Below are 12,463 nucleotides of genomic sequence, written 5' to 3' on the forward strand. Positions count from 1 at the left end.
CTTGTATGCAGTAAGATTTTTTCTTAAAGGTATACGAGCTGAGGCATAAAATTGGCTTCTAGAAGAACTGCAGAACAGCTCATTACAAGCAAGAACATGTTCTAACCTAAAAATAGAAATTGACCGCCAATAAAAAAGTTTCATTGGCAGCACTTTCTTCAACCCAGAACAAATTGGTTCAGCAAATTGATGTTGATCATTTCTGGCTGTCTTCTTTGATTGAGCATCAAATAAGAAAAATGAAGTGTGTGCATCTATGCGTGCGTGCGCCTGTGTGTGTGTTTGTGCGTGTATAGCACATCAACCTGGGGTGCTGGAGGAAATAATTCATAACTTGGACTACTGTGATATCCTGGTGTTGGGGGAGGAGCTGAGCCCAGAGCAAGAATCTCTCCAACTCCAGCAAAGCTCTCTGCTCGGAAAGCACCTAGACGCCACCAATTCCACCTCTGGCATGTCCGTATATGGTAGGGTAACAACACCAAAGCTGCTTCTTAGATGGTTCTCACAAATACAACACTCACACATCTGCTAACAATCCTTGACTGCTTCTGTCTACAGGCGTGGACTCCATGGTAAACTATGAACAGGTGATCCGACAGGTACGCTACTACAGCTGGCAGCCAGGACAGCTAACCGAGAGAAGGTTCCGTCTGACCTGCTCAGAGCTCAACGGGCGCTACACAAGCAATGAATTCAACCTCGAGGTCAGTGTTCCTCTGTTGCTCATCTGGTTGAGAGAGGGAGCCTCATATGTAGAAGCCCATGTACTGCATGAGGTGTCACTCATGCATGAATTGACAACATATGAAGTGTAGATATAAGAAGATATCCCTGACAAACAGCTTGAAAATAACAGATGTACATATTCCATAAAATGATTACCTTTTTTAGCAGCCAGCAATAAGAAAAGAAAGTTGTCTTCAGAGATTATGCTGTTCTATAAAGGGAACCAAAGTGCTAAAACAGACAAAGTGACCCTGATGACTCAGCTCTTGTGTCTGGAAACCACAGAGGCATTCCTTCATCTCATAGTTGTCATCTCAAGCTGACTTACTTAAACCGTGTTTATTTCACATTGAGGAAACAAACTTGAATCTTTAAGTGCATTGACTGGAATACACTTTTGAACTGGACCTTTGTTCCCTGACCCAGGTGAGCGTCTTGCACAGTTCAGAGGCCAGACAACACGACAATCATATGATAGCACCACCTCAGTACATGCAGGTGGTGCACCATCCATCCATGATCAACAGCCTGTATCCCAACCATGTTTCAGGTAGGAGAACACTCTGGATTATTTATCATTTTACTAAACCACAGAGGATAAAATGAAGGCACTTTTATTTGTGACTTTAATTTTTTCAGCTAACTGCCTGATGTTAAAGTTTTTTTTGTGTGTTCACATCCAAATCAGTCTTGTGCATTATCCGTATCTTTAAAAAATCTATTTTTGCTACTTGAAAGAAAGGGCAGAATATGATATACTGTACATTCGCAAGCAGGCATGGTGATGACTTAGAGGAACTTCCTCCATTAAAGCCTCCAGGCATGACAATTAGTCACCAATGACCAGAGTTTTAATTAAACTCCTTGCAAAAAATTGTATGATATAATTTAAAATCATGGTGTCAACCATTGAAATATACCTCAGTTTCTTGTTAAGTGCAGAATTCCACATGAGTAATCTTGTGTAAAAGATAGATTAACTTTAAGAAAAAACAAGTTTATTTATTTTGTGCCAATTCACAATCTCAAGACATTTTAAGACATACTTCAGTTGATTCCAATTATAATCAAATCAATCAAATTCACTGTTATCCATTTTACAGGCAATTTAATCAAATTAGTTGAAATTCAAATTAGTCCAATTAATATAATTCCAATGCATACAAAGTTACCCTGGTAAGGAAACCAAGAAATCACAAGAGGAGTCAACAACCACCGTAACACCTGACCAGGGATACCTGAAAAAGAAAAAAAGAAAAACATGCGTTAATGACAGCAATATCATGTTGTATTTCCTCAAATAAAAACAGGGATTTAATTTAAAACGGCTGACAGTGAAGTTGAGGCGAACAAAAAGAGGCCGGCCTTTAAGTAGTGGCCAGGGCCAGGTAGCGAGGGAGAGAGAGGGAAAGAAAAGAGAAAAAATGTGCAAACCAAAGATGAAAAATGTCATTTTGTACCCACTTTATCTAACCAATTCACTGAAATAATCTTGCTGTTTTAAACATTTTTCAAAAGTTGACGCTCCACAACGGAATGAATGGATTTCCAGTTGATTTGCTTGTAAATGCACAAGGATGTGCGAGTGTTTATGTGCACCATTCCACTTCATTTTAAGGTATTTAGATTAGACCTTGTAGGGAAAAAAAAGAACAAGTCAACAATGAGAATTTGAAATAAAGGCAGGCCTCTAATAAAGGCATCCAAGACATAAAGGCCATGTACCCTGAGCTGTTGAAGTAAACAAATGCCTCCAACTCTATCAGAGAGAGAGATAGATACATCCATATATATATATATATATATATATAGATGGATAGATATAAAAATGTATCACCCTAATTTTTCTTGTCCCTCTCTGAGTGATCTGAAGTAAAGAGAATGTCTTAAGGAGGAAAGGCCTGGGTCTCAATCTATCACATGAGATTTAATTATTTATCAGGCTCTAATGATTCTACAGAGTCCTAGAGAGTTTAGTGGCCAGTGCTGTTAACAGCCCAGAGAGTTGGAGGGAGTGTCTGTGAAAATGAGGTCTGAAGAGCACGGGAGGCGTTGGCTGGTTAGATATCACAAAGCAATGTGGAGCAAAAAAAAGAACTCAAACAAAGAGAGATTTCCACCTCAACTATCAACTAGGATTTGTTTTGGCACATGTGAACATTTCAGAAGAATTGCTGTGTGTGTGTATTATCGGTGAATGTAAAGAAAATGTGCACATATAAGAATACAAACATTCGAGCTGCTCAGAGGGGGTACTTGAAGCCTCACTCCGAAGAAGATCAAAGACTGTGGATTTAGTGTGAAAATCTACAAACGAGACTGAATCAAATGATCATTTGAAGAGTCCTCGATGAGCCTCACCCTTGTTATACACACACACACACACATCAGGAAGGACTAGTGGAAAGAGGGTAGGCACAGAGAAGTCATGCTGTTTCAGTTGGCTGCAGATTAGAGCAGACAAAATAAACATTTTAGTTCAAGAGAAATCCCTCTAGTGTGTGATGTGGTTGTGTTATGAAATGATGATACATTATTGCTGTCTTGCACAGCAGCTTTATATATATATATACTGTATATATATATATATATATATATAAAATGCTTTTGAAACTATCTGAGGATTACATATTTTTCTCTTTGTTTTAAGACCCATCGCGGCCGATCTAGACAACAATTTCATGCAAGGCAGGAAGTTTCAGAAGAAGCAGAAGCTTTCTGGATGAAAGCTTGTAAAGAGAAAGCATGAGCACAGAGCACGAGCCACGCAGCAATTCAAATGCAGAAACTGCAGAGACCATTTGGTCGGTTTTCAAAGCAAGACACCCAAGACGAACCCATTGATTCCATCACTGTATTGACATAAAACAGGCACACTAAAACTTTTAAGAATGTACCATATTTACACGTGGTATCTACAATAAATATGGCCGGAAAAAAGTCTTCTTTGGGAGACAACCACTTCAGATTTGACATCACAAGCCTGCACCTGGTATAAATCATACACTTTATTACAAATATGGATGCAGCACTGGAACCTCAGCATGCCTCAACATATTATGCCACTAGGGACGACCTTAGTGCTATTTCCATGATATGTCTGACTTCAACAGACTCCTTTAAAAAATCAACACCTTTGCTCATGATACACTCAAGTCAATACATTTGGTCCTCAAGTTATTATGATTTTCACACTTTCTGCATAGCCCAGGGTGTGAAGTAAACTCTGAACATATAACTATAACAATTTTGACTAGAGATCGAAACAATACTCAAATTAAAGACCTTTCTTCTGGTCAACTGCAACCTTTGGAGCTACATGGTTGTATGAAGTACGCAGTAGACAGTAGTCAATGCGCTCTGCAGGGGGAGCCAAGCAAATCTCTGCTCAGACAAGGGACAAGAGAGGAGAGATTTTTAACCATGTAGAACAACTAATTGATCTAAAAAAAGCAGTTTGAGCTGAATGTAAGTCTTTAGCTGCTCCCAGGCTGTGATTATCTATGTCTTATTCTCCTCCTCATAATCAGCTATACATTTACAGTCGAAGACAGATCTGGGCTGCAGGCAGGTCAGTCCAGCACACACGTTTCTGTGCAGAGTTGGTATATGGCTTCCTTCTTGTGCAATACAGTTTTCCAAAGTACTCCCTATGTGAATACACTGGTCATGGTGGCATGACAGTTTCTCAAGCATTGCCACTTGAGGGCTTGAAGAGCATGTGCATCCAACAGGGATTTCTGTCCTAGGCTTTTACACACAAAGGTTAACCCTTTAGACATTGTAGATGTTGAAAGACCAAAGTTCTTTGCAGTCTTGGATTTTTCCCCTGGTGGTTGCCCCCTGTTTGTAACCACTTCTGACACCCTCACCATTTAATCTGATGATTGTAGAATCTTCCATAACAACATTACTTGTATATTTAATAAACGTTTCTTCCAAATTTCTAAGTACAGATTTGACTTTATGTTACAATTTAGAAAAAACTTCCCATGTATTTATGTTTAAATTTAATTTAATTTCAATTGAATCAATCAATTCATAATGATCTAATTGATGAATTGATATAATCTTACACTTCCAATTATGAACATAAATCAGCAATCCTCATTTTATCCTGCATGGACAGCAGTTTTTTAGTGTGTAAAGACCTAAACTAATCGAGTGTCTTTTGTACACGTAAACAGACGGTTAGTAGTATGACAAAGAATAGTGAGAATCATACCACACAGTCATTTATTTACTTTATGGAGCAAATCTAGGTTGTAATGACAGGTTTTTGTTTGTCTGGATTTCTTAGCTGCTTGGTGGCACCACAAGACACTCTACTTAAGATCTTCTGCTGTGAAATTTTTCAACTTAAAGATGTTTTCATCATATAGAAATATAGAATGAACCAATTCACCAAAAAGGTGAGAGAAAAGAAGTTCACCAGCCAGCTCCTGTGTCAGTACACAATCAATTTCTGCGACTGGGAAACAAGTGACAAAAGCATAATATGATATATTGACCATTGCTTGCAGGCAATGGTGGTGACATAGACTATTTTCAGAAGTTATAAAGTAAACCAAAACAGTTTCGCTTTTTTTAAACCATAATATGAACTAACTGGCAATAGAGAGCAGAGAGGAGGTGCAACACTCCGAGAGTTGGATTATGGCTCTCTAATTAATCACCTGCAAGTGGCTTATTTCATGTTAAGCATCGTAATTTGTGCTGCTTAGAATTACACAAAATGTATTATTGACGTCATTCAAAGACCCTCTAAAGAGCTGAATAAGTTAACTCACCTGAACAGTCAGTATGATGCAAAAAGACCGTGGGGGGTAAGCTGGAAACTGGGTCAAAATTTAGCAAATATTTAAAAAAAAAAAATAGAAGAAAAAAAGACAATCAACAGCCCTTCCAAAGATGAAATAGCTAATCCAACAACATTTTATCAGTATTAAGGCAGCTTGTCAGTGTAACAGTTAGAGAGTAATCACTGCTACAGTGACATGATTCATCAACAGCCTGACAAAGAAATACACAGCTCATTTTCAGCTCTAAGTGGAAGCGTGTTCATTTTTAAGGTGTCGGCAGGGTCTAAGATGGAAAGATGCCATGAGGTGTAGTTTGTAGAACACAGTGTCCCTTTCATTAGTGTAGCTCAGTTTTGAAATACTTTTTTTTTTTTTTGGTAAGTACTCAAACAGAAGTGCTACACTACACTCTAGCTATACTTGATGAAGGTCCTCTGAATAAAACAAAATAAACCATTAAACAACTGTTTAACATCAATTTTGTATTGTTAGCACATGCTTTGTACTCCATTACTCTGATCTGTCTTGTCTCCTCTTATGTTGTTCTAAGGCGTACCAAGTGCTGCCACCGTGGTAATCGTAATGTGTATCGCAGCGCTGGTGGTGGTGGTGGTGCTGGGCATATATCGTATCCATGTGACACACCAGCAGGAGGTGAAGCTGGCAGAGACAGCAAAAGAGGCAGACGGGACCTGGGACGACTCAGCTCTGACAATCACCGTCAACCCGATGGAGGTAGGAGGATTTAAAGGTGGAAGGATGCGGACACAAAGGAAACTGAGGCTGGAAATGAGCATAACAGGTCCCCTTTAAAGCTCGTGTGCTGTCATTGTTTGCAATAGTAGCTGCTCAAACAAGGTACAGCAAAAAAAAAGCAGGTGTTTGAGGAAAAAGTGTTTAAATAATTTGTGTTCATTTATGTGGAGACATTAGGTTTGGATGGCTTAATATCGCCCACTTTCATTCCAAAAGTCTGAGCAGTGAAAACAAGAAATGAGGCGATTTCCATGTCATTAAGCAGACGGCCTTGCAAAATACTCCTGAAAGCATAAGATCATTAAATCAAGTTGGCTGGATAAACAACCTCTTTTGATCAGAACCACCCAGCTCAGATATCTTCCATATACAAACACAAAAATCATGTAAAAAAACTAGTTAGAAAATGAGCTTTTAGAATTCCCTAAACAACGGGTTTACATGCCATGTCAGCCCGCTGCGTTATGGTGTAGCATGCAAGCGTGCTGCAACGATTTGTCAGACTTTTTATGTGTTGTAGAGAAGCTCAATCACTTTCCTGAGACTGATTTGCAGAACACTGTTTTTCAATCGGCTTTGAGCCGACCGCTAGCTGCTCCCATCAGCACTTGTTTTGGATTGCTGCAGCACTAATTTGCCTTGCTTAGTAAATCTGCCCCCGAGTTTCTGACTCCCAGCAAATATCTGTCACCACAGAACCTGGACAAGTCCCAGGCTGCAGAGGAGGAAGCCAGCGAGGAGGAGGAGGAAGAAGAGGAGGAGGAGGAGGAAGATGAAGAAGATGAGGACGACATCACCAGCGCTGAGTCAGATGACAGCGAGGAGGAGGTAGACGTTCAGATACCCAGGATGCAACGCTCAAGCAAGAAGGGTCAAAGCTGGGACAAAACAATATCTTATTGAAACATTCATTCACACTTCCTCTCTCTCACCCTCTCTGTCTGTCTTTCTCTCTCTCTCTCTCTCTCTCTCTCTCTCTCTCTCTCTCTCTCTCTCTCTCTCTCTTTCTCACACACACACACACACACACACACACACACACATTCTTCAACACATCCATACTGACACCTCAAATTAGATAGTTGAAACAGAAAAGAGAAAAATATTTTATAATGTTGAACCTCTAAAAAATGAGATAATATCGCCCTCTACTGAAGATTACACCAAAACACACACATACGCGATTTGATCTTAAACACTAAAATCTGCTCCTCAATCATTCCTCCTAAAGGAACAGCTCAACAAACTTTAGCTCATCCTCTTAGAGATGTGCCCTCTTTCCCATCACAGTCCGCCCTCCAAATGCAGTCTGTCGAGAAATCGAAATGCCCGTTCAACTTTGCGCCATACACTCACTTTGATGTGTCTAATTTTACAGTAAGATTACTGATGTCCCACATTTAAAAAATGCAAAGCAGCCTTTATTTAAGTAAGATTAGTTGCAAAAGTAAAGAAAATGAGACTATTTTTTGGTTTGTATACCTATAATTTATCAGTCTTTATTCTAGCCAATGTGGCAAAGCCAGGTGATTTTACAGAAAAAGCATATTTTCAATGGAACTCAAAAACCAAAAAAAAAAAAAAAAAAGTTAAAAAAGATGATCGATGTGCTGTTCACAGACGTCACGTTGAACTACCTGCGGGGTCTGAGTTCTGGGTTTCTGGGAAAGACAGAGAAGTCTCCTTGTACATTTTTATACGTTCTCTTCTTGTAAATATTCAGTATAGTTGGTGACCCCCTCCCCTGCATTCTTATCACCACCCCGTAATTCGACCTGTACACAACACACGTCACCTCTTCATATGTACGTACACAGTCTGAACCCTTAGCCTGCAGGAGTCCTCCAGAACCCATACCCAAGTCCTCTGTGTGCGTTTCTAGCTTAGTGTTCAGATCACTCCAGCTGATGTCAACCAGGGTGTGTTTGGGTGGATGTGCTACAGTCTCCATAGTGATCGGCTCAGGCAAGACGTTTCTATAGCAGTAAAACAAAAAAAAACAAAAAAGCAAGTAAATTGAGTCTAAATCAAAAAGAGCTGAGCATCCTTTCACTACTCATGTCTCAGCTGTGGTCACAGAAGTGAGAACCAGAACAAGAACTCGTTGATAAAAAGACACATTTTCAACTCTACTCCTGCTCACTCCTGCTAGTTATCAATACTGCATGATAAAGTTGTTAGAAAGTCCAAAATTCCAACTTCTAGAAAGGAAAAATAAAAGCAACAGGCTATTTTTTTTTTTAAAAAGGAGATAACTTAGGGTGAAATATATGATATATCTTTAACCTTAGAACAATAGCAAACAGGCATCACAGTGTAGTGGTGTTCTTACCAGAGAGTGAAGTCACTCCTCCACCGTGTGCGTTGGGATCACAGCTGCTCTGTTCTGTGCTGTCGCACCCACTCCAGCCACACGTGCACAGTAGTGCATGTGAGTTCCTGCTGTGCAGCCCAGATCTACGTGTAACTTTTCAAGTTAGATTTCACTTCAGGTTTGGGCTTCTTTTGTTTTGGACTGGGATTCCGAATAGTGTGACACCTGGTGAGTCTCTAAGATCATATATTTCCTCTTTTAGACATATTTTTTGATAAACTTTACATTTCTTGATAAATATTGCTTCAATTAAAGCTAAAATGAAATAAGGAGGGTTTTTTTTAGCATGTCTCAGTTGATTATTTTTGTTTGTAATGTTCTGATTCAGTCTCGTTACTCTTGTGATCCTAATTTTCTGAAGAGAGACTGATTGTTGGACATTAGACAAATCATACTGTTGTTCTGTGTCGGCTTGATCTGGGAGTAAAAAGTTTGGAAACACTTTTAACAGATCAACTCCACATGATATATTCCCAAAATTATATTAAAATCAAATTCCCCACTTATGGCAGTTTCTTGGCAGTGTTTTAACTTGTCATTGATCAGAACCCACCTTAACTTTACTGAGATAACACCAATAACATTAGCATTGCCTGAGGAAAGCCTAAATTAGCCACAAACAGCAGCCGAGCCAATAAATCAATAAATCTACCTTTCATGGAAAGTTTTTAAAAAATTGCCCTTACAACCCCTGGCAAAACAAAATATGGCATCACCATACTTGGATGATTTTCAGTTTTTTTTTCTATGTTTTTTACCGAATTGGGAGGGGAAAAAATCTGGAATTATCTTTTAATTTGCATTTCTAAAACAAATACGTGTACAAGTCTTAATGTGCAAATGGGTCTGCAGTTAAAGTTCAACTAGTTGATTGGAAAGAGACATGGCCCCAAAAAGAGAGCTGTCGATGAAAACTGTGGATTCAACTCGGAGTGTGGCAAACGATTAGTTGTTCCCAGTCAGCTGTGTATCAAATTTGGTGAAAGCACTAACAATATGGGAAGGTTGTAAAAGGGAAACATGCAGATTGACCAAGGAAGATATCAATGCTTGAGCAAAGAAAACTCAAAGCAATATGTCTTAAAAAAAGAAATTAAAAACAAATGGGCAGACACAGGAGTCAATGTTTGTGATGGAACTCCAAAGAAACCATCTGAAGAGTCCATCCATAACATCAGAACAGAAGGCACCAAGGTCACAGTGGGATTAAGAGAAGCTGTCGTGGACTGTGGGTGATGGATAAAAGTGCCACTCAGTGATGAATCACCAATCTGCATTTGGCAAGGAGATGATGTCTTTTGCTTGGTGCAAGTCAATCTAAACATAAAAGAATGACTGTCTGAAGAAAACAAGCTAATGTCCACAATCACTGATGATGAGAGGCTCATGTCAGGTAAAAGTCTTGGGGAGATGGCAGTCAGAACTTTTGGACACTTTTCTTATTCAATCAGTGAAAAATAGTTTTTTTATGATGAGGTCATTTTTTTTAGTATGATTAGTGCATCTTGCCAAGGAGAAAAGAGCGTTTAAAGTTCTCTTCGGGAAAGACGTATAACTTAATGACATGGCCTGCAAAGAGTCTGGAACTCAGTCAGACTGAATACTTTTATGGTGTCTGACACAAAGAGCTGTGATGTTATTTATTTATTCGGTCTATGATTCTATCAGTTCTCTACTTTAACTGGAAAAATAGCAACAATCTTAAAAATCAGACCATTTTTTTTCGTACGTTTAGTTTTACAAAACCAGAATGTTCAGCTACACATTAAATTGTTTTGTGCCACCTGTGAGTTTTGTTTTCATTCAGTTTTTTTCTCTTGCAAAGTATAAAAATTGAATGAACATCCTCCAAGTGTGGTGATTCCATACTATTTGCCAGGGGTTGTAAATCGACAGTCTCTTAAAGTCCACTTTGTGTCGCAATGGTCTAAAAAGTAGAGACTAACGTGTAAATTGAGGTCTTGGAAGTGATGTCATGTTCCATGAATCCCAATTCATTAGCCAACACTTCACTTCAGGCCACCATATTATGAAGTTTCCCTGTGTAAGAAATGTAAGAGAAAAGAATGAAGGACTGCATTTTGCAGCGTAACGTTCGACATCATCAGAAGTCTCGACCTGAAACTTTTTTTTCTCTTTGAAGTGAAAGGGCATTACTCTCTGTCATCTTGAATTAAATCTGTACTGTGTGATAGCAGAGAATCCACAACCGATGAAGGAAACAGAAACGTTTCATGTACTGTCAGACACATTTATAGCAAACGGTTTGATTAAAGTCACAAATTACTGGAAAATGGCCTCTTCTGACCTGGTGAGCCTTTGACAGCTGTTCTGTGGGCATAGCTGGGAGAATCTACTGTATGTGTACACTGTAGCTCTATTGTATGTCCATGTAAAGATCTCATATGTTGTTGAAGAGTTTTTATCATCTGCTGTAACACCTGGTCTTGTGATGTCACCCCCCCCCCTCTTTGCACCCCCACTTGAAATCTTTGGTGGATTTTTGCATCATCCTGAGCCCTAATGTTGTCCCGACATTTGTTTTAGAAGAGGATGGAGGATTTAACATCGAAACCTTGTAAAACGTGAAAAAAATTTGCTCCTTTTCTTCTGGACTCTTTGGTCTGTTTTCTTTGGAATGGTCACTACAGCACTTTCTGTAAATTGGCCAATAAAAACCCGTTTTGGAATCGAGCTGTGGGTGTCACTTTTTTTGTGTGAAGTTATGCGACTGTACGTGTGCGAGTGTGTGATTACTATCTTATTATAAAAGCTTTAAGAAGAAGAAAGACAAATGTTTGAAATCTCATTTAAATTATGCATAGATAACAAAAAAGAACTTAAAAAACTGTAGATGAAACAACATAAAATGGCTTCATGGGACATTCAAGTGGAACAAGGTCCTCACCAGAATGATTTGATAACATTTCTCTAAAGACATCCATTAAATTGAATTTGATCATCCGTTATCTAAAGGCGGTAGCATGGTTGCCGCGTCTGTCACGGCGGTGTCGCACCGTGACATCAAAATGACCTTTCACGGTAGTCGTCCACTATTCCGGCATGTCAACTTAAGTCGCCGGATTGGATGCCTAGTCTCGCCGTGTTGCTACTGCAGTGGGCGTGTACAGAGGGGCTTGTATACGAAGTTGTAGATAGAACATACGGGCTCCGGGGGAAAGTAAATAACTTGTGATTTAACCAACCGAAGTTTCTCCCTCTAAAAATTTGAGTTTTGGAGGGAAATGAATGTGTATAATCGTCAGCAATGGAACATTATTTCGTATTTCACCATGGCTGTGGATCTGTGAGCGAGGAGAGCTGCTGCTGCTGCTGCGACACAGGAGATCACATGATCTACTTTCATTGGATAACGCACTCCGTCTGCCGTGGAAAATTTGCATAAAGTCCGGCCGAGCCCAACTTTTTGACGTGCCGCAGGTCCCCCGCTCGCCGTGCCGGAATCCCAGCATGCTTTGCGAGCACGGCGACGATCCGGCCGGATTTCATTGAAAATGAATTGAATGCGTTGGATACGGCTTGACGTGCCGGAACAGTGGACGCCTACCGTCAGGCATGGCGCTTCCCTTGAACAGACGGCGCAGCGCGTTGTCGTGCACCAGTCGATTTAAACTCCCAAAACTCGTGCACACAGAACTGAACTTTGGTGAAAGAGGGAGAGTTCTGTAAGAATGTGTGGAAGAAGCTACGGGACAGATACGTGAAGGCAAAGAAGAGGGCAGAGACTCTGTTGATGCCGGGGGCTTCAAACCTTCACCTCTATTAACTGAATTAAAAAATT

At 39.7% G+C, this 12,463-nt stretch overlaps 1 protein-coding gene across 1 annotated transcript in view; it reads left to right on the top strand.

Moving 5' to 3' along the window:
- The window catches only part of LOC142388585 (calsyntenin-2-like), a 355,755-nt gene extending 344,418 nt beyond the window's left edge, over window positions 1-11,337 (top strand). Inside the window, exons 13-17 of the mRNA XM_075474005.1 lie at window positions 297-467; window positions 562-707; window positions 1,156-1,279; window positions 6,082-6,266; window positions 6,984-11,337. Coding sequence (XP_075330120.1) covers window positions 297-467; window positions 562-707; window positions 1,156-1,279; window positions 6,082-6,266; window positions 6,984-7,190 — 833 coding nt within the window. The 3' untranslated portion in view covers window positions 7,191-11,337. The remainder of the gene's footprint in view (window positions 1-296; window positions 468-561; window positions 708-1,155; window positions 1,280-6,081; window positions 6,267-6,983) is intronic.
- Window positions 11,338-12,463: the final 1,126 nt, after the last annotated feature.

This window comes from Odontesthes bonariensis, chromosome 9 (assembly GCF_027942865.1).
Source record: "Odontesthes bonariensis isolate fOdoBon6 chromosome 9, fOdoBon6.hap1, whole genome shotgun sequence".
In the NCBI taxonomy this organism is placed as follows: Eukaryota; Metazoa; Chordata; class Actinopteri; order Atheriniformes; family Atherinopsidae; genus Odontesthes; species Odontesthes bonariensis.